The sequence below is a fragment of the Callospermophilus lateralis genome, chromosome 2, assembly GCF_048772815.1.
Source record: "Callospermophilus lateralis isolate mCalLat2 chromosome 2, mCalLat2.hap1, whole genome shotgun sequence".
Taxonomy (NCBI): Eukaryota; Metazoa; Chordata; class Mammalia; order Rodentia; family Sciuridae; genus Callospermophilus; species Callospermophilus lateralis.
In genome coordinates this window covers 81,548,916-81,576,011 of record NC_135306.1, presented here as the reverse complement: position 1 = coordinate 81,576,011, position 27,096 = coordinate 81,548,916, and the positions used below count along the sequence as shown (strand labels likewise).

The following is a 27,096-nucleotide window of genomic DNA, read 5'->3' as shown; positions in this document are numbered from 1 at the left end:
TTTTCAAAATGTGGCTTGCATTGTATTTTTATTGGGCTGCTCTGCAGTAGAACATATTGAAGACTCAATAATAATTTTTAGAAGAAATCAAAGTGGATTGTTTCTCCATTGTGGAGTTACACAGTTGTCATCTTACCATCTGGGGACATTTGATTTTTAGGATGCTGTAAGACATTTGGTGGAATCTTCTGGTCTGGATGAGGAGTATGCATAAAATTTCATTGTTTGTTAGTGAAGTGAGTAGAGAGTTTAAAAATAGTATTCTCCTCCCTCCTCCCTGCCCCATGCCTGTCCCTCATGAGTTATTTCTGTTGGCTGCATTAGGAACCTGACATTTGATTCATTCTCAGCGTGCCCTGCCTCAGTCCTTTAAAACAGAATGGACAGTTAGCAAAAGGTCAAAGCTGCTATGGCTGGTGGTGGCTGTCCTGGGCCGTGATAGGCAGAGGAGACCTGGGGAGATCGGAATATCCAATATGGCAAAATGCTTGGTCAAGATCCAGACTCGACGAAACCTCCACTTGCACATGGTGAACCACTGCAGCAGTAATGTGTTTGTCCGTCTGCTGAGACATGGCTCCAAGGTCACAGCTCGAAATGCCGGTATGTGCCATGCCCTAGGCTGTCATCCCGTGCCTGAAGAATCATGCAGGCTTCCAGCTTCCTGCTCACTATAGCGACTCAGTGAGAAGCCAAGGGTGAATGTAGTGTCAGAAGTTTAATGAGTTATGGAAGAGAGAGAGGGAGGGAGAGAGGCAGAGACAATCTGGAAGGAGGGTGAATGAGCAAGTGCAGAAGGTAAATGGGAGGGCGTGTTCCCTTTTCCATGAAATGGCATAAAGTTGTCAAAAGGCAAATTATGATTTCTATTCAGCAGTGAGTTAGGAGGGAGGCAGTGGTAGTGTGCTCCTCTAGATTGTTCAATAATGAGAGATGACGAGGAGAAGGCAGACTGGATGATCAAAACACAATCCCCCTCCTCTCACTGTTTAAAGGTTTCAGATCTGCTTGTGCGGGTGAGGCAAAGCTCCCCTTTATCTTCAAAGCAGAGCTCTACTAAAATAAAATCTCAGTTAGAGCACTTGGATCAAACTGACATTCTTCCAGTTTCCTTTTCCTTATAAATATCGTATGTTATGGTCCTTGGAAGAAACTGTAATTGAAATAAAAATTTCAAGTCAGGCCCTACAGCAGTAAAGAAGCTGTGCTTATATAAGTATATGTGGTATCAATCATCAGTTGATTAAAAAATATATATATATATAATATATATATATATATTTTTTTTTCTGGGAAATGTCTGAAATTGGCCATATTGCATACATATGTGTGGGACTGACTTCTAAGTGAATTGAAATGAAACCGATAGTTCTTGTACAAGGACAAAAGTAATGCATGATGGGTTCTTAGATGAAATTTTGAAAAACACAAAGATATAGAATGTTTTCCTGTATTCTAATATTCTTAAAAGTGAGTCCATAAATATTTGCAGATAAGATATGGGATATGGTATATATATTTTTCATGATATTGTTATAGGTATATTATTTTATAATCCATTTTTCCTTAATTATATTCTTGAAGGACTTTTCATATCAAAACAATTAATATAATTATCTTTTCAAAAATGGTCAAATAATGTTATGTAATGTAGATACTACAATCCACTTATTTAATTACTAATTTATTTGGGAAATTTATTTATTTTTATTATTTGTCTATTAAAATGCTACAATATATGTAGAAATTGGTATTTCTATGATCAATTCTTAAAAATATAAATTGGGATAAAGAACATACAAATTTTTACTTTTGATGCAAGTGATCCTGTAAGACAAATGCTTAGGAACAAGGTATGCATGAGAATCTCTACTCACCAATGTGATTACTAATCCTCATGTGACCAGTTTCTTAATATTTTGCTAAATGTTGAAAGAAAAATAAGATTCCATTATTTTCATTTGTACAATCCTTTTTAATAGGATGAACATCTGCTCAAATGATAATTGACCACTTGCATTTTTTCTTTGGAGAATTCATGTTTCCAGATTTCTACTGTGGTTTTGTCTTTTCCTTACAGATTGTAGGAAATCTTTTATAATCTGAACTTTAATCCTTAGCCTGATAAAAATGTCAACTTTCTACTAATTAATTGGTTCTGGATTTTCAACTTTTAAAAGAAAGTGTTAACTTTTTGAATCAGGCATTTTTTGTGTGTACAGACAACTTCTACATGTACAAACTACTTAGTTTTTGTATATTTCAAGTTTGGGTTTTATGTCAGTTTTCCTTGTGCAAAAATTATGCTTTCTTTTTCATAATTAATGCATTCACCTGAACTATACAAATACTGATAGCCTTCTACTTTTGGTCTATAAAAATGGCAATTTCCTGTGGTATCTAATACTTATTTTGGTTTAATTTTTTGACATCTTTGGACTTTTCTTGTGTATATGACATGATATAAGGATATAAATTTTTCTCCAATTATTTAGCAATTTTTCCCCAAATTATTTATTTTAAACAAATTTTCGTTATACTTAAGGGAATGTTTCTGAACCGCACATTTTAGTATTTCTTTTTTGTTATTATGTTTATAGTATAATCTTGACAGTAGATAGGTAAAATTCCTCCCACATTTTTTTAAAAGAATTTCTATTTTAGAGTGGCTTTTAGGTTTCTAGTTAAAGTAGGAGGAAAATACAAAGATTTCCCATATGCCTCCTACGCCCACATAGTGTCCCCTATCAGAGGGGCACATTTGTTAACAGTTGATGAACCTGCATTGACACATTGTGATACCCAGCGTCCACAGCTTACATTAAGTTTTCACATTTTGTGTCAGACCCACAAATGTCTGACCCACAAATGTATAATGACATGTATTCATCATCATAGTATTATACAGAATAATCTCACTGACCTAAAAATCCTCTACTATTCCTGTCCATCTCTCCTTTCCCCTAATCCCTGACAAACACTGATCTTTTTTATTGTCTCTGTAGTTTTGCCTTTTCCAAAATGGCGTATAGTTAGAATCATACAGTATGTTGCCTTTTCAGATGTGCTTCTTTCACTTAGTGATAAGCATTTAAGATTCCTTCATGTCTTTTCATCACAATACTTTTTAGCACTGAAAAATATTCCATTGTCTGGAGGCACTCATTGCTTTTTTTTAACCCAAAATTATTTTGTCATTTGTGAGCACTTTTTCCATTTATCTTTTTGAAGATGGGTTGGTATTTGTATTACAATAGCATTGAAACTTAGATTAATGATAGAATAAAATTTTCAAAACATTGAGGGCTTCTATTCAGGAATATTGTTATGCTTCTTCATTTATTGATATTTTCTTTTATGTCATCTTGTTATGTTTTAACATTATCTTTGTGGAAATTTTGCATATTTCTTATTATGGATATTCCTGAGTATTATATGACTATCTTACTTTGTACACTTAGCTGTTCTGAATGAAGTTTCTCATTATCATATTTTTATAATGTCTTTACTGGCATTTAGTGAGTCATCTGCTTTTATATGTGGATCTTGCTTTTGAACAGCTTACTGAATTTCCATTAATTATTTCCCCCAGTTTATTTATTTATTTTTAAAATATTATTTGTCAATAGATCTTTATTTATTTATATGTGGTGCTGAGAATGGAACCCTGTGCTTCACAAATGATAGGCAAGCGTTCTACCACTAAGTCACAACCCCAGTCCTCCCTCAGTTTATTTTAATCTTTATTTCATATAGATAATCCTATCTATAAATAGAGCTTAATCTCTTTTCTAATATTTATACCTCTTATTTTTGTCTTTATCATATTGTATTATCTAGGGCCCCTAGAATTATATTGCTGTGTAGTGAGAGATTTTGTCATGTTCCTGATTTTGGTGGAAATTCTTTTAATGTTTGGCTATTACATGTGTTTGCCATCATACATAAACTTCATTGCATTGAATTTTAATGAAAGGAGAACTCAATTTTTAAAATATTGAGGCCAATTATAGAATCTGCAATTCTAGTCCTTACTTTTTAGGAAATAAAAATTTAATGAAAAAATTCACAATAAAACTGTAGCACGATGCGATGATTGATTGTGATGATAAACAGATCCACAAGATGGTATGACAGCTGCCCCAGTTAGATGCCATCCAGCAGTTAGTAATGCGGAATTCTAATTAACACCTGTTTCAATAATAAGGTGATTTGTTACCCAAGATAACAAGTCCAGAGGCAGAAAGGATTCCAGGGTTGAGAACCAATTTCATTTCATCTCCCTCCGCTTCTCTTCCCTGTTGGCCAGGATTTCCCTCAGAGCTGTGGCCATTGGCATTATAGGTTGGCTGCCAGAATTTCTGCTGATCTTTTTTAATTACAAAAATGACAAGAGATAGATAGAGTCAAACCTTTCCAAAATGTTCTTCTTAGAAGCAAAAAAAAAAAAAAAAGTTTCTCAGAAGTTCAGTCCCCCCTCTCATGCCTTATTTTCTCTCTGTCCTTCAATTTTTATTTTCAGAGTCAGCTTCTCTTCCCATTTCTAAACCAAAGGTGACCAAGAGTCTAAATTACTATGATGGGTTAGACTAATTATTTGTGGGAAAATGTACAATGAGGAGTCAACCATGGTATTCTTGGATAAAAAGCATCTATATCAGACTGGGAGTGGGAAGTAGGAGAGCTTTCCTAGAGGAGGTGACACCTGGGGTCTTAAAGAATAAAATCCATCTGAGTGCAGAACATTTTCAGAAGAGGTAATAGTCTGTACAAAGGCACAGCAACATGCAATGACATGACACATTTGGCACCTCTAAATAAACTGATATGGTAGAAACATGGGGTGGCAGAGTATTTTTGTGTTAAGCTAAAGAGTTTAGTTTAATATTTAGCCTGAAAGGTGTGAGAAACCTTTTAAGAAGAGGACTGATATAACTAATTGACATTTAAAAATAATTATTCTGGAAATAATTCCCAAGAAGTCACACTGAAGTCAAGAAAACCAGTTAGGACGCTATTGCTATTATTCAGTTGAGAAGTGGTGTGAGTAAAGAGACAGGTGTGGCTTTGAAAGCGGATAAGAGCAGAGTTTGGAGAAGTTGGAGACAGATGTGAGCAGTTGGTAGAAGAAATATTGGTCAACGCTGAGATTGCTGGTTTGGAAGACTGAGTAGAAAGTTGTGCCACTTACTATATAGAGAGTGATTGAGGAGAGAAAGAGTTGAGTGGGAGATGATATAGTTTGGTTTCGGATATATTGAGACTGATGTTCCTATGTATAGTTGTGTGGAACATCTGGAGCTCATTGGAGGGTTTTGAGTTGAGATATTCAGTAATATGTATTTCTCAAGCTTAGTTGTGTTCTACGTTCTTGTGGCAAATAAATTGGGAAATGTTGGGTAAAATAAAGTGAAACAGATTTCTTCTCTCTAGGACCACGCATACATTTTAATATGCCCAATTATTATTGAATGCTTAACCTGTGTCAGAAACTTTATATGCATTGGCTCATGAATTCCTCTGCATAAAGTATTGCATGTAATATGTCCTGGAATTTTGCCGATTTTATTGATGAAAGGAATGATATAAAGTAATTTAATACCTGATCCATGATAATTTGTTCAAGGTCAGGATTCAAGTCCAGAAAAGTGATTTCCGAACTTACACTCTTAAAGTTGATAGTAATGTCCCAAAGGTTAATAGAATGTGCACAGTTTTGCAAACTTCTCTGTAGAACATTCTTTTCAAGAATTTTAAGGAACACTGATAACCTGTAGTTATCAGGTAGAGCAATTCTGAAGTAGCATATCAGAGCCATACATGTGGTTGAGACTTCAAGGAAGAAGGTATAGAGTGAGAAGAGCAGAGAATTGAGACTACTGCAAAGACAGGTGAGGAGACTGTGAAGACAGAAGAAATAGAGTCATTGAATGAAAACCAAGATAGTATAAAGTCTCAGAATAGGAGGACACACACACACACACACACACAAGCTTATAAATATGGTGGTGATTGGAGACATTGATGAGAGCCATTTCAGTGGGCTGCCAGAGCAGGTAAATGGAAATGCAAAGACAATGATTGCATGAATCATCCACATGAGCTCTAGATATCAAAGTCATGCAAGATGATTATAATATGGGTATCAAAAGAGTTAGTAAGAGTAGATGCAAAGCCAGGAGGTCATCAGGTGATGGTCATAAGGGAAAGGGAGTTCAGTCTTCAAGGACAGAGTCTGTAAGGATGGGGAGGGAGTGAAAAGAATAAGCCACACTGCCAACTCTGTTGTGGGGGAGGACTACCTACCTATATGAAAGACAGTGTTCCAGATTCCAGCTGGGGTTCAGGGATGGGGAGGACATTAGGATTTGCCATGCACACGTGTCTTTATCTAAGTTTCCATTTGTATATATTTTCCTGGGTCACTGGGATGACTTTTCATAGGTTTTTAAATAGAATGAACCAACAGCCTTCCAAAGATGTTCAGAAACATCAGGTACATGAGTTACAGTTAAAGGATTAAATTGTATTCTCAAAAAAGGAGAGAGAAATTTGCAAGAGGTTAATAGCATACTGTCTTGAGAAATTTTGGAAGTCTACATGCTGCTTATAATGGTTAGAAAACATTTTAAGTCATTTAACGTATGACTAATAGCAAATGTAGAATACAATAAGTTTTAAAGTTTATTTTATTTCTAACAAACTGTTAATCCCCATGGCAGCAAATGACTTTTGTTTTATGGCTTCTATGCTGGCTATGATACAATCATAGGAGAGCTGACATATAATTGTCATTAAGAGTGATTAGGCAAACCTTTTGAGAATAAAAGGAGCATTTTAGTAATACTGCCAGGGCCACACCCACACAGTGGAACTGTCTCAGGCAAATGAGGAAAAATTGTTACCCTATACATAATGAAATTGTTTCAGCAAATAAAATTGGGCCAGTAACAGGGAAGGTTCTTCCTCTATAGTTAAGAGGTGAGGGTCCCTTCAGGCCTCTCAGATTCCCTGCTCTTCAGGCAACAAGATGGTTTGGGAAAAAAAAATGTCATGGGCTTTGGAGCCAGACAGGATTGGGTATAAAGCCAGGCTCCGTTATTTCCGAGCTTTGTGATCTTCTGCAAGTTACTTATCCTCTTTAAGCCTTAGGTTTCCTCTCATGAATACTGCATGATTATATACTTCAAAGTATCCAGCCCTATTCATTAAAAAATCTTAACTCCCTTCTTGTCCCACCACTTAAAGTCTCCAACTTTAAGTCAGAGAACTTATTGACAGGCATAGTCTAAGATGGAGCCATAGAACGCTGGAACTAGAGGGATCTGGTCCATTTTGAAGGTAAGAAGTCTAAGACTATACAGCTGGAATGACCTATCTGAGATTGCTCTAATTGTTATGGCTCATCTGGGGAATGACAGGTGTCCTGCCTTCCAGGCCATTGCTCTTTCCATTCCATCATATTTTCCAAAGATAGAGTGATGACCCGTTCTGCCTCCTTCTCCTACTCTCCCTCACTTTCTCTTTATCCTCAGTTCAGAATATAGCACACCTCCTGGAGTGTCACTTGCTAAGCTGATAGAGTTTAGCCCGTCTTGAGAAGGTTGGTTCTTGTGTTAGCAACAAAAATATACCCTCTGTAAAGATCCGCCAACTTAACACCCATTTGTTCTGTGGTTGTCCACCCTCTCAGATCCAGCATCTCCCTTTAAGACTTTAAGAACAAAAATCTTGTAATGTTCTCGCTCAAACAGAGATGCAACACATGTAACTTTAAAGTAAAAAACTACATGTAAAGTCAAAACGTTCTAACTGTAATAGAAAGAGAAATTAGAAAGTCATTCTTAATTAAATAAGAATCTCCAAAGGCTTTTCTCAAATAGGACTCACTAGGAGACAGAACAAAGGAGTGAGATGCTTGGAATGGGGAGGGGTGGGTGGATGGAACAGATGTACGGTGAAAATGTGTTACTATGCAGGCAACTCCAATACCTTTGGCATCTCTGATGGTGATGGTGTAATATTCTGAACTGCTAAACAACTCTTAGCAAAAGAGTTCAATATACCCAATGCTTGCAATCCTGAAAAATTCAAACTATGTTAAAATGATACTTCAAATGCTTTAGGTTTAAATGTAAAACAGAGGTAGGTTCTAGATTCAGATCATTATAAATATGTTCATTATGGATAATATCTAATATTTAACATTTTGAAGTTTTTTGGAATGCAAAATAATTCTTCATTTTGTGGAACTCTCCTAAATATTTTAAGATAACTAGTATCCTTGACCCTCACCCACTAAATGACATCAGCCCCTTCAATCATTGTGATGTCTAAAATGCCTCTATGATCTTCTAAAGGATCCTCCTCTTGGATGAATGGTGGTACTGCTTTACTGCTCTGGAGTTTAGTGGGCATTCCATAGATGGGTGCTAGCACAGAGCTCCTCAAAGGGAACCAGAATAATGGTTGCCAATGATGTCATTTGCCAAAGCCTCCCAGCATGGATAAAGGCCTCACAGGGCGAGCACTAATGGCCATGACAAAGGAAGCAGGAAATGAGGCTGAAAAGTGTCTGCAAAGTGAGGCAGTATGGTTTTAGCCAAATGATGGCAATAAACATGGCAGATTTTAAATGGGAAAGACATTGCCACGTAGGCTTAGCATTATCTCAACAAACCCAAGCTCCAAAGTCAACTTAAGGAGGTCAGTGTAGTTAAATGCAAACTGCAGATGACCAATTATGTTCTGATGTCCCCATATTGTCCCCAAAGGACTTTCTTACATTGTTCTCTTCTTTACACTTTTGATCCTTTCCATAACCTTAAGAGGCGGAGGTGTGAGTGTTTTCATTTTAAGGCGTTTTAGTGATGCTTGATACCACATTGTTTAATTGATAAAGTCATCATGCACAGGAAACTAGACAAGGGTCATTAGCTAGACTCTTTAGCTATATAGTACATCACAAGTTTCTGGAAACTCTGGCTATGGTATTGTGATTTTATCACACGCATGCTCAGTTGACAGCTCGTTTCTGTGTAAATGTGAGCAATGCTCATTCTGTTTTTATCTGCCACTAATTTTGCTGTGTGTCAATAAGGACCCTATATTTTGCCTTCAGCAATAATATGAAGAACAGCTTCCTAGTGGCATCCATCAACAGTCTACTGAGTAGGTTGTGCTGCTATGATGCATGATGTATCTTTAGGGCATATCATTATATCAGGATCCGTGTCAATGGTGCTAATGGAAATGGGCGGTGTCAGTCTGCTTCATTATACATGGCAGGCATCCTACCTATTGTCCATGGCCAGTCTACTCTATTAGTATTTGTCTTCTGATTCTTGCTACGTAAGTTATTATTACTTCTTAAGTTATTTCTTCAAATAAATAATGAAAACAATGGTATAAAACATATAATTTTATTACTATACTAAAATGAAATACACAATTCACCAGAAAAGGTATGTAGGAAACTTTTAGTATCTATCATATAAAGAAGATTACGAAAGTATGTATAACCAGCTATAACATTTAACGAGTATTTCTTATTTGTCAGAAACTTTATAGCTATTCGCTAATTTTAATAGGTCTGCATAGTTATGTAAATTGGAAAGCTTTTTACTTTTCCATGATCATTGCCATTTCTTCTAAAACAAAGTTCTCAATCTTTCTAATTGAGCTTTTGGGATATATTCAGAAAGCTTCTCAGATATAGATAAAGCAAAATAAATTTATTTATTAATAAATTTATAATTTATTATTATTGAATAATACTAAGTAAGTATTTCTGGTCTTTATGGAACTCACCAGAAAAGGTATGTATGAAACTTTTAGCATATCACATACAAGGACAGTTAAGAAGATTTGCATAACCAATTATAATTAAATTCACCTTGTATTCCATAGTGGATTTTTTAGAAAATGAATGTATTTGTTGATAAAAAATGTTTGATAATAGAGCAAGTGCTGTTTATTGTTCTCTGTGGAGATCATAATGTCTGATTTTTGTAGGTTTTTTAAATTGTCAGCATCACTTACACATTCACAATTTCACTTACCCTCTCCCCAGCCTGATGAAATAGGTGTTTCTCCTATTTTGTAGTTAAGCAAACTGAGATCAAAGAATATCAAGTAATCTTTAGCCACTGAAGCTCATAATATGAGTAAAGACAAAGCTGATATTTAAACCCAGGCTGTCCAGCTTTTGACTGGTTCTCTTCCATTGTACTCCAGCTGCCTTACAATTTGAGCACAGAGATGAAGGAAGAGTAATACGAATCTTCAGTACATTACACTCATATTTAGAAAAATTAGGAAAGGGAAGAAAGCTTTTATATCCCTGCCTACCTCCTTTCCAGGAAAATAAGTGAATATCTATTATTGAGATCAATAACTTGGCAGATGTGAGTGACTTAAAATATTAGAAATTTGGCTGATTTTTAAAAAAATTATAGCATTTTCTGAATGGCATCCTGAATGCCTGAAAAGACCCACAGGTGTATTTTGCGTGGACCATACAGATGTAAGTGTGAATTTTAAAGCTTTTAGATGGTACTCAAAATGGTCAATTCTTTCCAGCCTCCATCGCTCCCTATATACCTGTTCACATTTAGGTACCTTCTTGACCTGTGGAGGTCCTGGCCATTATCATACCTGAATTAGTTACTGTGATTGTTTTTCCCTGAAGGGGTTTCACTCTTTACTATTATTCTATTTTCCCCTTACATTTTAGACTTCTCCCAAGAAAAATAAATGAAAGAAGGGGAATGGAGAATGTTAGGAATAAAGACTGAAATTCTCGAGCTGGGGATGTGGCTCAAGTGGTAGCGCGCTCGCCTGGCATGCGTGCGGCCCGGGTTCGATTCTCAGCACCATGTACAAACAAAGATGTTGTGTCCGCCGATAACTAAAAAAATAAATATTAAAAAAATTCTCTCTCTCTCTCTCTCTCTCTCTCTCTCTCTCTCTCTCTCTCTCCCCCTCTCCTCTCTCACTCTCTCTTTAAAAAAAAAAAAGACTGAAATTCTCTATAGTGTGGCTAAAAAAAGTCCTCACAAAGAAGGTGACATTTGATTCAAGACATTCAAAGGAAGAAAGCATGAACATATTGAGGGAAGAGTGCTCCAAGCAGAGGGAGCAACAGGTACAAAGGCCCTGTGGTTAGAACGTGATTGGCATGCTTGAAGGACAGCAGAGCTGCTTAGGTGGCTGGAGTGGAGTGAGAGACACAGTCATGGGGGAACAGGGTTAGAAAGGTTAGGAAGGGGAAGAGGACATTGAGTATGGTCCTAGACATCCCTAAACAACTTGGCTTTCCCTCTGAGGAAGATGAAAAACCATTAGAGAGTATTGAGAACATGAGTGGCATGGTTCACTCATGTTTTCAAAGAATCACTCCAAATGCTGCGTTGGTAGTGGCCCTTGCCTGTGTGAAGACTGAATCAGGGAGATGATATAAGAGATTGTTTCAGTAACCTAGATGAGAAAGAATAGCAGCTCGGATCAGGGTGATAGCCATGGAGGTGGTAAGAAGTAGTCAGATTCTGGACACAATTTGAAGGTAAAAGCATAAGTTACTGACAGGTTCAATGTGGGTATGAATAGAGAACAGTCAAGGTTTTTGGTCTGAGCACTTGAGAAAATAGAGATGCAATCTACAAAATATTGCAGCCTGGAAATGTGAGATTTCCCTTGTCTTCTGGCTATAGGAGAGGGATATAGGAAGCAGAAGATAGAGAAAGGGTTGCAAATTAGGGCATTTGAGGAGAATAAATATATATATATAAATATATATATACATATATATACATACATATATATAAAATACAAATATATATAATTTATACATAATATATAAGATACAGTAATACATAACAATATATATGATTATATTATACATTGATATATATATTTATATATTATAGTATTATATATTTGTATTCTATTTTTTTATATATTACATATATAATGCTTTTAGATAAGAACAAAGAGCATGGGCAATCTGTGTAACCAAAGAAGCAAAGAAAAGTAGCAAATGGGGCTAGAAGTGGTAGCAGAGCAGTGAGACCTTAACATAGGATTCATGACTTTCACAGCTTTTCTAAGGGGGTGAGAAACATGAGCCCCCTGTTAGGGATAGGGTGCACCTGCATTTGTAAGTATTAAGCACTCCAAAAAACCATACTATTTTCATTCTTCCCTACCCTGTATTTTCTCCCTTTAGACATTTTATGGTGGTAGACAACTTATGGCTTTGTTTTTGGCATATTTTTCACTTCTGTGACTAAAAGATCTGAGCAGAACAATTTTAGGAGGAAAAATTTATTTGAGGGCTTGCAGAATCAAAAGTCTTACATAGACAGCCAACTCCATTCCTCAGGGCTCATGGCAGAAGACTGTGGCAGAGGAAAGCAGAGAGATACCTCACTCTCCAGATACAAAATATGTACCCCATAGCCATGCCCTCAATGAACCAATTCTTCCAGCAACTCCCCACCTGCCTCCAATCACCCTCAGTTAATCCCATCAGGGATGAATTCACTGATTAGGTTAAGGCTATAACCCAATCATTTCTCCTCCAAATCTTCTTGCATCGTCTTACATGTGAATTCTGGGGGATACCACATCTAAACCAATACAGGCTTACATTTATTTTTTTCTTTTTGTGGCACTTTGATTAACTCAGAGAGGCACTCTATCACTGAGCTACACCCTTAGATCTTTAAATTTTTTAAAAAATTTTGTTCTGAGATGAGATTGCCCAAGGTTGACAAATTGCTTAGACTGCCATTGAACTTGTGATCCTTCTGTCTCAGGCTCCTGAGTTGCTAGGATTACAGGTGTGTGCCACCGCACCCTACTTATTTTTTGTTTTTATTGAGATGAAGTTCACACAACACAAAATAACCATTTTGAAGTGAACAATTTGGTGGCATTTAAGACATTCATAGTGTTGGCAACTAACACCTCCATCTAGCTTCAAAACATCTTCATCACCTCTAAGGAAAATCCTGTGTTTCCATCAGTCATTGCTCATTTCTCTCTTTTCCAGTCCCTGGTGACTACCCTTACAAAGCACTTTATGTCTGTGGATTTACCTGTAGTGGATATCTCATAGGAATGGAATCATACATTATGTAACATTTTTGTGTCTGGCCTCTTTCACTTTTTTAAATATTTATTTTTTAGATATAGGTGGATACAATATCTTTATTTTATATTTATGTGGTGCTAAGGATAGAACCCGGTGCCTCATGCATGCTAGGCAAGCACTCTACCTCTGAGCCACAACTCCAGACCGATTTTGTTGTTTTTTTATGGCTGAATAATTATATTTTATTATATGGATATGCCACATGTTGTTTGTGTATTTGCTGATGGACATTTGGATTGTTATCATCTTTTGACTATTGGAACAGCATTGCTGTGAACATTACATACAATCTTTGAATTCCTGTTTTCAATTCTATGCATGATGTATATACTTAAAAGTGGAATTGTTGAGTTGTATGATAATTCTAAACTTTTTGAGGAACCACCAAACTTTCCACAATCATTTTATATTTCTCCTAGCAATGTACAGAGTTCTAAATTCTCAACATCCTCACCAACACTATTGCCATAAAAACAAGCATCAAGTGGTATCTCATTTTGGTTTTGATTTGCATTCCCTGAATGATTCCCTAATGATTTGTGATGTTGAACATCTTTTTGTGTGCTTCTTGTCACTGGTAGATGGTTTATACTTTTCATGGTATTTTTATTTGGACTATTCAGTGATCTCAGACCAGAGCTATCAGGATTGACTTTTGAAACATAAAAGCAGTAATGCACTCTTGTACATTTTGAAGAGAGAAATTGTGAAACATATGCTGGCTTACAGTTACCTAATGCAGCTGGCTGCCGATTTGGTGTTGTATTGTAGATATATCCTGGGAAAAACTGCTTTGATGCTGTCCTCATTTTCCATTGAGAAGCCAAGACTCAAAATTGGGAGGCTAGCCTTTACACCCAAGAGTAGGTAGTTGAATTTTCCATCTGTAAAAGAAGGCATTGAAAAACACCTTTCCCCAGTAAATTTTCAGAGAAATCCATGCCCTTTGACCAAGCAATCTGCCTTCTAAACATTTGTCTATTGAAAATTAACTGAAACAAAAGGGAGAAGAAGCTTTATATGTGAAAATGTCTTTTAGAACATTGTTTTTACAACTGTAAATTGATGTAAGAGTTCACCAATGGATGGCTAACTTATTATATTAACTAAACAGGAAATTTGGCCTTCTTTATAAGTTATACCAATGAGAAAATACAAAATGTTTAAGTTAAAATGTTAAATGAAGAAGCAAGATATTCTTTTGTGGACTTGGTATGATTGCAATTACAGTATTCCTTACCTAAAATTCTTGGGAGCAGAAATATTTCAGAATTTTCCAGAATTTGGAATATTTTCATAGACTTTACTGATTGAGTATCTCTAACTTGAAAAATTTGAAATCCAAAATTTTTTTGAGCATTGACACACTCAAAATGTTTTGGGATTTCAGGTTTTAGATGTTTTAAAGGTGCTCAACTAGATCCAAAAAATTGTGCCTGAAAGGAAGACTAGAAAACAATACATCAGAATGATAAAGAAATTATAGTTTTGCTATGTTATGGTATGCTATGCTATGCTATGCTATAGTATGCTTGTGGTACAGCATAGTTTTATATAGCTTATTGGTTGACAGTTTTGACTTCCAAAAGACATCATTCATAACATAATAATGAATTATTGTAATTTTTATTTTTATAAACATGACCACAGTTGGAGGTTTGCAGACCAGAATCATACACCTAAATGTTGTACATGTTTCCAACCATTTGAAAAGTGTTGGTTGTTTTGGTTTAGTGTGTTGACCTTAGAATGTACTCTGCAGAGAATGTCACTAACAGGACTTTGTTTAAAGTCAGGATGCCATAGGATAATTTCATGTATCCCTTAAATTCCATCCATTATTTTGTATGTACCCACAGGTTTTTGTGGGAAAAGAAAATCTGAACTTTAAAATAAAGGGAAAAAATGTCTCTTTGCAGGTGTTCCATTGCCTAAAGAGGACATTTCTGCTCCCCTGATCTCCAGCTCGCCAGTAAAGGAAGCTCGAGAGTATGAAGATCCCCCAAGTGAAGAAGAAGATAAAATAAAAGAAGAGCCCTTGACCATCTCTGAACTAGCATACAACCCAAGTGCCAGCCTGCTCCCCACCCCTGTTGATGATGATGAGATTGACATGCTTTTTGACTGTCCATCTAGGCTTGAGTTGGAAAGAGAAGATACAGATTCATTTGAGGAACTGGAAGCAGATGAAAATGCCTTTTTGGTTGCTGAAGAAGAGGAGCTGAAGGAGGCTCGTCGAGCTTTGTCATGGAGTTATGACATTCTGACCGGCCATATTCGGGTGAACCCACTGGTCAAGAGTTTTTCCAGGCTCCTTGTGGTGGGCCTGGGACTGCTGCTCTTTGTATTTCCCCTGCTCCTCCTCCTTTTGGAGTCAGGTATTGATCTCTCCTTCTTATGTGAAATCCGCCAGACACCAGAGTTTGAGCAGTTTCACTATGAATACTACTGTCCCCTCAAAGAGTGGGTGGCTGGGAAGGTCAACCTCATTCTCTACATGCTGGGTTGCTCATGAGGTTAATATCTTATAAAACTAAGGGCTATATTCAATACTAGTGATTTTTTTTTTCAGTAGATGCCTGGTTCTGAATGGACATGGGGTTGCCAACAGATGTTCCTTTCTCATAATTGATCACTCAAACCCTCCACTAGCTTTTCATAATTAAATGCACTTAAATCAAAGATAGATATTTTACTTACGGGTCAGGAAGATGATCTTTACATAACCAAAATATGTTTATTTTAAGTGTAGACAACTATTATAACATAATGCATAATACATTGGACTGAATAGATTTCCCTGTTTTTAATAGTTGGCACCATCACAAGCTATAAGGTTCAGAATCAGAATTTTAGTAAAAACCTAAGGGAAAGTTTTTGAATATAATCCTTAGTGAAAAATGATGTCCTCTAACCAATGCCTATACAACTAAATTTATGCTGGGCTTTCTGTTTTGTTTTTTTAAAACTATTTTTATGTGTTCAAACTATTTTGGTAAATTTTTAGCAAAAAAAAAAAAAAAAAAGCCTCCTGGAGTTATTTAAGTATAACGACTATAAGACTAACAATGCACAAAGGTATATCGGGAATTTTTTAATGTTTTGGCACCAGTTTGTTTTTTAAAATATTTTTGGCTGAACAAGTCTATAATTTGTTATTACTTGCATATGGGATAGAAAATGGGTAGAAAGACACTTTAGTAAGTAAGCTCCACAAACAGATGATGGGAATGGAGGATGTAGAAACTGAGAGCATTGAGTTGACACAGGGGAGTCCATTTTTCAAGTTTTGGACAAGATGACTTGGTACTTTTGTCTGCACTCTGTCCATATATTTGGGCTAGGGAAGCAGAATGTTTTTTAAAGATAGTAAAATTTTAAAGGAAAAATGGTAAAAGATATACCAGTTGATTGTTTATTGTATATTAAAACAAGAGTGTGTGGATACAGATAGAAATTGAGCTAATGGAAAGTAGTGAAGAAGAGTTCTGGTGAAGCTGTAGGCAGGTGGTGGAAGGCAAAGGGTGTCTTTCATGAAAAGGATGGTGACAAGAGGCATTCGATGATGTAAAGTGCACTCGCTGTCCAGTTGACATAAACATGTTTAAGTGGATCTAAATAAAAGTGGAGAAACTTTAAGGTAAATTTTTTGGTCCCTCATGCCATTCATTGTGATTCTGTGGAAGAAACTTCAAAAATGTGTGTGTGTGTGTGTGTGTGTGTGTGTGTGTGTTTTGAGTGAGCGGGGGGGGGGGGGGGGGATGAGTGGCTTTTTGATAAATACCAAGATTTATTCTTTATGGTGGGTAGTATTCTCCTTTCCTTGCATGGTTTCCTTAAAATCTTAACTTATTCATCATTGGGCTTCCATTGGGAAAATGAGAGTGCTCATCAGATGACAAATCAATTCAGCCTGGGTAGAGAATAAGATAAGACAAATCCTGTAGTACCTTCCTCCGCACCATTAAATCCATGATAGAAAGGTTCTGATGCTTTCCCACGCAGAGTACTTACCAACATTTGTACGAGTGAGAAAGGGTCTGAGGTTTACAGCACAGAGTGCAGGATTTCTTATAAAGAGATGGGGCCCACCTATAACATCTCCCTAATGACCCTCCAATGCCACCGTTAGCATAATTTCCAAATTGGGCATTCCAGTCAATGGACAACTCAGTCAATGGAGCTGTTAGTTCTTTATTAGATATTTAATTTTGAAAGTAAATGTTGAAAGTCAGTTCATGAGGCCTCTGTTGAACACTTTATAATATATATACTTGCTATTATATTTGCAGGGTTTTCTTCTTGTGGACTTTCAGTGATTTATACTAATATAGAAGTATATTTTCTATGGTTGGAACCTGCAATAATTTATTTTGGATATTTGCATGTAGTCAGCTTGGAAATTGAAGTTTTAATATGTTCTATTCTTTTTTGACATAAGGGTACTCCAGTGTAGTCTATACAAATCTAGTCCCCTTTCTATCATTTTCTTTGAAATTCTAACCAAGACAAATTATCTAGCCCTCAATTTAAAAAAATAATATTAAATAATATGTTTAAATTATGGAAGTGCTATATTTTTCATCATAATGCAGGATAATTATCACATGTCATTCAACCATGAGATACATATGCCATTTCCAGCTAGCATCTCTTTTCTCTTAGGCAGATACTTCTTTGTTTATTGAAGATGTTTTCAGGTTACAGAGTTGACAGAATAGGATCTACTTGATTTAAATAATAGCCATCCAAAGTAAAATTGGATTCTGGTTTAGAATCAGAGCCTTTTAAAAATACCCACTTAAGTTGTGTTAGTCACCACTTGCCTGCATCAAATGTGGAGACTGCTTCGAAAGGGAGATGGTATAAGTAGTAGTAAGACACAGAGTTCAAAGCACGTGTGTGAGTATATGTATATTCCATATGTGTTTATATATAAATCTGTATATATGTATTTGTATAGACACAACCAATATGCCTTTAACACATAGTTATGCTTCTTTTGCCCCAGTTGAAGAATTTGTGACATGTTGTTGTTCCTTTCCCTCTCAGATATCATGGTGGGTAAAAACCACAACTTCAAAGATTTGAATTTTTCATAAATACTGCTGTGTGTACCTTTGTGGATTTGTACACACATGCATGCGTATGGCAAATACATATACACACACAACCTTTTCTTTAGTGCTAATGCAAGTGGGATTATGAAAATAATGTAGGTAAAGTATCATGTATTTCTATCTGTGCTTGGACCATATTGTAAAATGTTATGTATTTGGAGTATTACTTGTGGTTTGTCTAATATTTTTAAATATAACTCTGGGGAAAATTCAAAACACAATTGATTTTATTGAAATACTAGAGAGATGGGGGTCATGATACTGTGATGGAGCCTTACCTTTGTATAGTGAAATCTGCATTTCTCTGTCAACATCCAGATTGTTTTATATGTTAATATGGTGACAGGAATCCCTAATAAAAATACTCTGGGGTAAAATGATTTTTTTTTGCAATCATTCAGTTTTATTTAAAGTACAGTTGTGTAGTCATCTTAATGGAAACTATAGAAGGTTTCCCTTTAGGAACATAAATTGAGTCACCTTTCAATGGTGATAATATGAAAAGAATCACAGGTAATAGATGAGATTAACTCTTTGCAGAAGTCACCCAGGCCCAAAGCAGGAATATTAGCCCTGGATATATTCTCAAATATTAAAGAAAAATATGGTGTAATGTAGTTCAGTGATAAAGTCTCCCTGGATTCAATCCCCAGTGTCTCCAAAATATATTAGTAATAGTATTAATTAGAGAGCTGAGCATGGTGGTGCATACCTATGATCCTACCTACTCTGGAGGCTGAAACAAAATGATGGCAAGTTCAAGACCGGCCTTAGCAACCTGGTAAGACCCTATCTCAAAATAAGAAATAAAAAGAGTTGAAGATGTAGTTTAGAGGGAGAACACTTGCCTAGCATGCCCAAGGCCCTGGGTTCAAACCAAGTACTGAAAATTTAAAAAGCACAAAACACTAGAGAAATAGAAAAGAATAAACAAAATTAGGAGGAAAAATTAAGAAATTAAGTCCTCCTTACTTGCCAGGAAAGGCAGCCAGCGAGAGTTGCTTTAGACTCTCAACTCTGTGACACTTGCCTTTAGATCTTTCTGTCAAAGCCATAGAGGGATCAGCTATTCCATGTCCATCCTCCTCTCCATACAAACTAACCTTGCCAGGTCTTCTACTGAGGATTGGCCCAATGATTACAACTCCATATTTGAACATTAAATCAGGAGGTGTTACTTTGAATGAAAAGAGGAGCTTACAGGAAGAAAACCCTCGGATGTCAAGGGGAATTGGCCCCTAGCTATGGTGGCCTTTTAAGTCTGTCAAGTTCTTACTCAGCAACCTTCAGAAGGATGGGAGTAGAGGGGAGAAAAGGAATTCGGTGGTTAGTGCCCAGGGGTGAGGTGACCTATGCACCTGCGGTCCTGGCTCCAGCCAGACTAACAAAAAAATGACCACTTATTCAACCTCACCTATGAGTGAAATCTCCTAAATCCCCACATTTTCTGCTGAGTCAAACAGAGGAAGGATCACCTACCAACAAGCCCAACATGGAGAAAAGTACTGGGGAGAGGCTTCCATCTTTGGGGTGATTTCTGGGATGATTGTGACTGATGGGATTTGGGTCTCTTTGGCCTTCTTTCTCTACTGGGTGGAGATAATGTGCTAAAGGTCCCTGCTTACTTGTCCTCCTGCTTCTTCTCTCTCTTTCTCTCTATCTTGGACCTGATTTGGGGCTTCCAGTCTCCGTGCCGTAAACAGACCCAGCAGGACCTGTTCGTGGTGGGCCCAGCCAGGATCGGCTCTCCATGTTCCAGCCTCGGTCTGTGACTGGGTGGGTAAGTTGGTGGGCCTACCCAGTGGGCTCAGCTGTCATCACTCTGGAGAGGAAGAAAGGAACCTCAGATCCCAGCTGTGATCTCCAATCCATTTCCAATCCATTAATAAAGCTGACTTTAACCTTCTTCTGGCCATTGTATCTTTTATCTAGTGGAACTAGATAGTGGTGGGTAGGATGGTGGTTAATATTTAGAATCTCCAACCTACAATATTACAGACAAGGAAGGAGTGGAGAAGTTTGCTCCCTGCTGAGGGAATGTCTGTTACAAACATGGGCCTTGCCAATGGAACAAGAACTTGGAAATGAATACTAGTAAAGAACAGGGCACAGAAGCATATGCCTATAATCTTGGTAACCCAGGAGGCTGAGGCAGGAGAATTCCCAGTTTGAGGAAGTCTCAGCAATTTAGCAAGACCCTATCGCCGCCACTCCCCCACCCAAAAAAAAATTAAAAAAATAAAAGGACTGTGGATGTAGTTCAGTGGTAAAGTGTCCCTGGATTGAATCCCAGAACCTCCAAGAAAGGAAAATTAGTAAAGAATAGATGTTGGTTGGAGTGGTACATCCCTATTCTTTACCTTTAGTTGATGCTTACCCTCCCTACATATGTCTTTAAAGAAATATCCAAAGCCATTTTCCTGGTTGCAAAGGAAAATTCATAACAACACCCTCTCTGTAGAAATAAGAATTGAAACAGGACTTTCAAATTCCAGCAACTTCTTCAGCTAAAACCCTTATCTTGATTCTTTGTGCCTATAGAATCATGATTGTGATCACTGGTTTTCCAGAGACTGTTCTTCAAGAGAAAGAATATATTAACCATCCAGTATTAGTTTCTACTTTGTGTGGCAACCATATTCCTCAGAAGTTAAAAACCCAGTGTTCTGACTTAAGCATCAGACTCCTGTAATTTCTTGGTGTAAATCAGTTCCCTCTCCTCCTCAATCAACCTGCGTTTGCTGACACTCTTGAGCTTTTGGTTCTGCAAAGTTGCAAACCAGACCACTGTGAATAGTGGTGGCCATGCAGGTGTGCTACTCCCTGGCCATAGGTTACAAGAGAGTTCATCCAAACCCCGAGGCTCAAGAGAGTGAAGTGGGTGTTTTTTCATGATTATGTCACAGCAACAAGCATTAGATAGGAATGTTCTAGATACTCTGCCTCTGAGGCTGCCTGATCAGTTAGATGCTTCCTTTCAACAATTCCTCTAGTGTGTTTCTCTATAATATTCATACAGTGAAAAAGGGAAGAATTATTACTCTAGAGTCATAGCTCTCATACTTGTCAGCAAGAATCAGATTAAAATTCACCAGAATGAATTATATCATGTTTTGGCCTGAGATTATAAATTACTGAGGAGACAATTTTAAACAAACATTCCAGCATTGAATATTTAATGCTACACACTCAATTTGTTTACCATAAATAAGACTTAATTTCTTGCTTAATGTGAGGTAGGGGGAGAGAGAATTAAAATAATCTAAATGATGCTTTTACCTCCGTACTCTTAAAGTTGACATTTGTGATGTACACATATAGAACATTAATGATTAGCTTAATTGTAACAGATTCACACCAAATACATTTGAGATTCTGTTTCACTGAAAACTAACTTGATAATAATGAGAAATGTTGGTTTTGTGGGCATTGATTTGATGCTTTTCCCAGAACATAAGCTGCAATGTGAACTCGTCATAGGCATAACTTTTCATACCTCTCTGGAATGGCTGGAGACAGCGGGTACACATTTTACTCCAAATTTCCCAGTTTTGGAAATTTCTTGAGGCTGTCAGTCGATTACCAGTGTCATTTCCTCTCAATTTTGGCATAGACTTAGACTACATTTTCCAGCCTCCAAATAGTTAGATGTGGCCATATCCCTGAGTTCTGGCCAATGGAATTTAAAGGAGAAATGATCTGTATTACTTCCAAACCTTGGGTGAAGTATGAGCCTTCATCTGTCATTGGATGTCAACACCTACAGTGACCTTTAAGCCACCAATTGAGGAAGTTAGGGCTGCCAGCAACTTGGATCCTTGAATGACTTCATGCAGAAGAACACCATAAATTCCAACCTAAAATGGACCCTTTTTGGACTGTTACTCAAGCAACAATGACTTACCTGGGCAATTTTCACTTCTGTTGCTGTCAACTTTCCTTATTCTAGTATTCTCCTAAGAATACCTCTCCTAAGAAAGGGGAGTACAGAAAGCAGGTGTAGGAGCTGTTCTGTGCTGGAGTGCTCCAGAAGATTCTAAAGGACAATTCTACACAGAGAGCAGGGGATGGCCTACTGTGCTTGACTGTGCAAAACCTGGATCAGTGTTTACTTTTGGTGCTAAACCATTCTGTCATTCTTTCTTTGAGAGGCTTAATTGGAATCCAATGCAGGATAACCCAGGGTAGTCCACCCTTGAAGGGCAAATCACCCTTAGTTGAGAATCACCAGGGTTCAAGACTGATTTCAAGAGCATGTTACCTTTGCACCCTGCTCGCAAATGCTTGGTTTATTGTCCTGATATTACCATTATGATATTTTTAATAATTTCAGCTTTGAACTTGTGATGTCTAAGTAAAGTTGATGAGATGAACTATATGCAGGATATGAGCCGGGCAGTTGTGAGCATCAGGCATGCTGAGCAGTTGGTCCAAATGCCAGACACACACACACACATGTATGGAGAAGTCTGAGGCAACAAGGGATTTGGAGGACTGCCTGCACCAGCACATAAGCCCAAATTAATGACAATGATGTAAGCTGCAGCAGAAGCTATTCCTGGGAGAGAAGGAATAATTCCACATAGGGACATGACAGAAGAAAGACCCATGGTAGGAGGCCAGTTTGCCCATCAGTCTATGGAGCTCAACCATGAAATATGTGCACAAATATTAACTCTCTAGCCTGAGCACTGGACAAGGTACTGCCACCGGTCAGGCAGTAAATTTTGTCAGTAAATTACAATGTTATAAAGATGCACACATGGACAATGCTATAAGTGCTGTCAGGGAGTTATTAAAATTCTCTGAAGAGTATAGAATCTCTGGAATTGAAAACCATTACCACATCATAAAGCAAATATCCAGTCTTGGAAATATAAATAAAATAAAAAGATGCTCACATTTTATAGAAGAGAATACTTTTTTTTACATAAACACTTTCATGGACCAATTATAACAAATAGATAAATTGAAAATTAATTTTTCTTTTAATTGAAGACAGTACTAGAATTCATAAACAGGCTTTTAAAATTACATACAAATCATGAAATTACTTTTAGTTTCTCATAAAATATCCATGAGTTATAAGAAATGTCAAAGAAAACACTGAAATGTGGTTGTTTTAGTCAGCTTTTTCATTGCTGTGACCAAAATGCCCCAAAAGAACAACTCAGAGGGGGAAAAGTTTATTTGGGGCTACAATTTTAGAGGTCTCAGCCTATAGATGGCCAACTCCATTACTCTGGGCCCAGAGTGGGGCAGAACATAGTATGGGGGAAGGGGATGATGGAGGGAAGCTGCTCCCCTCATGGCCAGATCTGGAAGCAGAGAGAGGGGAGGGGTGGGAGTGGGGGGAGGGGCCCTAGGGAAGATGCAGGAGGTGGGTCATGCCCCAGTGACCCATCTCCTGAAGCCACACCCTACCTGCCTAAAGTTACTACTCAGGCAGTCCATTCAAACTAGGATGCACTGATTAGGTCACAGATCTCATAATCTAATCATTTTTCCTCTGACCATTCCTTTTGGGGAACACATAATATTCAGACAATAACAGACATTATGTAAATGAATATTTCAAACTAAACTTTGACTTATAAAAATTTGTAAGTGTTAACCAGGACACAAAAAAAGACCACTGACTCCAATTAAAATCAAATTAAAGCAAGCTTATTATTTCAACCGGCTGGGCTGCCTCCCCCTCCCAAAATGGCGGGAACAAGACAGCAACCCCACCTTTCCTACAGCCCAGCTTTATAGCCCAGAAAGTTACACAAAAGGGGGGTTACAGATAACAGAACTCTGACAAGCATCACACTAATGGTAGTTTACATTTTTTTTTTTTGCTGGCCCCAACATCAGAATTTATGAGGACCATTAGAGCCTCAGAGAGGGTCGTTGTCTGGCCAGGGAAGGCCAATATTTATGAGGTGTCACTAAAGTTTCAGAGAGCGCTGCTATCTGGTCAGAGAGCCAGGCATGGGTGAGTTCAAGGCATGGGCAGGCATTCCAAGCAGGTTCAGAATTTGCAGTAATTTATAGTAAAGCCAAAATTATCTTTTTATGGCTTTGTGGCAAGATGGCTCCCAATTTTAATAAAAGATCAGGTTGGGTCTATCAGTAAGAAGAGTTAAATCTTTTAAGAGAAATTGTTCTGCAAAAACCATCAGGTTTCAGTGTATTAAACTTTATATTTCAAAGTAATTATCAGAGATTTATCCTAATGTTGTTAAAGTCTCTAACCAGCTCCAGTAACAATCACATCATAAGAAAGATCCTTCTCAGAATTAAAAAATTACCAAAAATTATTTTTCATCTTATTTGTGATTATTTTCAGGAGTCACTGATGTTCCTCTTAAATTATAGTAATTGAAAATGAAGTTACTAAAAGAATAAGTTTTAATGGCCTAATAAAAGAATCTTCAGAAAAGTGAAAAAGAAGAAAAAAATTTATGATTAATCAAGATATTTATATACATATATATGTATATGTAATAAAGTATCATTATTTATTGTAGTATAAAATTATTATGACCTCAAAATCTTATTTGGGTAATTTATAATACTATACAACATAATTGTTGTTACTATGTATTACCACTTTACCATATTTTATAAATAATAAAATTTTGTTTTAAATAAAAATTTTTATATTTTGATATCTTTAACTTCATGTTTCCCCTGTGTTTTTGAACATGGGTTCTACATTTTCATCTTTCACTGAGTCCCACAAATTCCCAAAGTTGTCCTTGGTTGGGTTAGAGGAAAAGAAGGTAGAAGGCACAGAACAAACACCTGGAATCAGAAAAGATTAAAATGTGAAAGCCAAATGTCTACAGCAAATTTTTCTTTCTTTGAGGAATTTAAAACCATATATATAGTGACAATCTTATCTTACAGGAAAGATTGTCTCTTTCTTTTTGAAGATTAGGAGTGAGAGAACTATCTAAATTAATGGCTAATCTTTTTCAAGCATCGCTAAATAAATTGGATTAAACAAGATGTCTATTCATGAAAACAAATGTGTGAAAATAAAAAATTAACACCTAGGATTTGACACAGACTTTTGACATATTGGACAAAGACTTTCAATCAGCTATGCTAAATTTTTTCAATAAATAAAAGGAAACTATATCTAAAGAGCCAAAAAAAGCATGAGAATAATAATACCTCATTAAAAAGATCAGTAAAGATACAGAAATTATAACAAAAAGAATCAAACAAATTTTGGAGTTGAAAAGTAGTAATAATCAGAATGAAAAATTCACTAGTGGAGTTCAATAGCATATATGAAGTAAAAAATAATCAGCAAAGTTGATGAAAAAGCCAATTGAGATTAACCAGCATGAGAAAAAAATGAAAACTGAAGAAAAATGATCAGAGCTTCAGGGACCTATGGAACACAATCAAGCATACCAACATCCACATAATGAGAATCCCAGAAGGACAGAAGAAAGAGAAAGGGGAAGAAAGAATATTTAAGAAATAATGGCTGAAATTTTCCAAATTGAAGATAATAAATGACTTCAATAACTTCACAGGGTACAAGATCATTATACAAAAATCAATTATATTTCTACACACTATCAGTGAAAAATGAAACAATGATTTTAAGAAGAAAACATTTTCAGTCAGAAACAAAAAATAATCAGCAATAAATTTTGCAAAAGTATAAAACTTACACATTGTAAACACTCCATTTAAGAAAAGGAGATCTAAATGATTGGAAAGACATCCCATGTTTGTGAATTAGAAGAATTAATACTTTTTAGGATGTCAATACTCCTCAAAGTGATTTATAGATTCATGCAATCCTTTCAAAATTTAAGCTTCCTATGATGTAGAAATTAACAAGCTGGTCCTCAAGACTCATATGGAAATGCAAGAGTCTCAGAAGAGCCAACACAATCTTTAAAAAAAAATAATTGAAAGACTCACACTTTCCAATTTTAAAACTTCATGCAAAGTTACAATAATAGAATCAGTATGTAAAAATACATAGATCCCATGGAATAGAATTTTGAGTCCAAAATAAACTCATAAATATAGTAGCAATTGACTGCAATCCACTCTCACACAGGTTACTCGGTGACTACCTACCCATTGCACAACGCCTGGCTCCCCCACCCCACCAGACTCCCCGGCACTGAAAGCTGACTGACTCCATCTTGGATAACCTTTCTCACCATATTTGGATGGGGGCAGCTCTCAGTTCTCAGATCAGATCTCTATCTGGCCAGGTAACCAGGTATCAAACTTCCCCCCACCCCAATGGTGACCTTGGCAAAGTGACCATTTAACACAAAAACAGCTTCCAGTTGGGCAGGTGTGCAGTGCGACCACGGCGCTGCTCACTTGGTGTGAGCCTGGGTGTGAGAGGACTACAGGTGGGACAAGCTAAGTGAGAGGGAAGGGATGGAACTAAAGTTTGGAGCCTAACAGAGAGACCAGGAGCTGAGAAATCTCCAGGCAAGAGAGGGAGACATATTGGGTGCTCAAGTTAGACAAGCAGTCCCAAAAAGAGACCCATGAGGTGCAGCCTCCCTGCAGAGAATGGCGAGTGGCACTCCCTGCTTCCAGATGCCCTACACCGGGATGGGTCTTCCCACCCTGGTTACCTACCCACCCTGGTTACCTACAACATCCTGAAGGCAAAGACACAAGCTTAAAACAGAACCCCACCTATTGGATGAGAAGAGAAACAGAAAATAAACAGATCTCTAAAACTAGCAACAACCCTGGTTCCTTCTTTTGAGTATTTTTTTTTCTCTCTATCTCTTCTACCCTTCTATTCTCCGGACCTCACATACCCAACATATGTGA

The 27,096-nt window shown here is 36.9% G+C and overlaps 1 protein-coding gene across 4 annotated transcripts in view; it reads left to right on the top strand.

The window, feature by feature from the left end:
* Positions 1-20,181, top strand: part of Frmd3 (FERM domain containing 3) — a 255,021-nt gene extending 234,840 nt beyond the window's left edge. For 2 of the 4 annotated variants that reach the window (XM_076843506.2, XM_076843508.2), the window contains one exon: positions 15,076-16,801. In XM_076843506.2, coding sequence (XP_076699621.1) covers positions 15,076-15,671 — 596 coding nt within the window. In that variant the 3' untranslated portion in view covers positions 15,672-16,801. Of the gene's footprint in view, positions 1-360; positions 604-15,075; positions 16,802-19,961 lie in introns of those variants that run through there. The other 2 variants (XM_076843507.2, XM_076843509.2) reach the window with 2 other exon arrangements.
* The last annotated feature ends 6,915 nt before the right edge of the window (positions 20,182-27,096 follow it).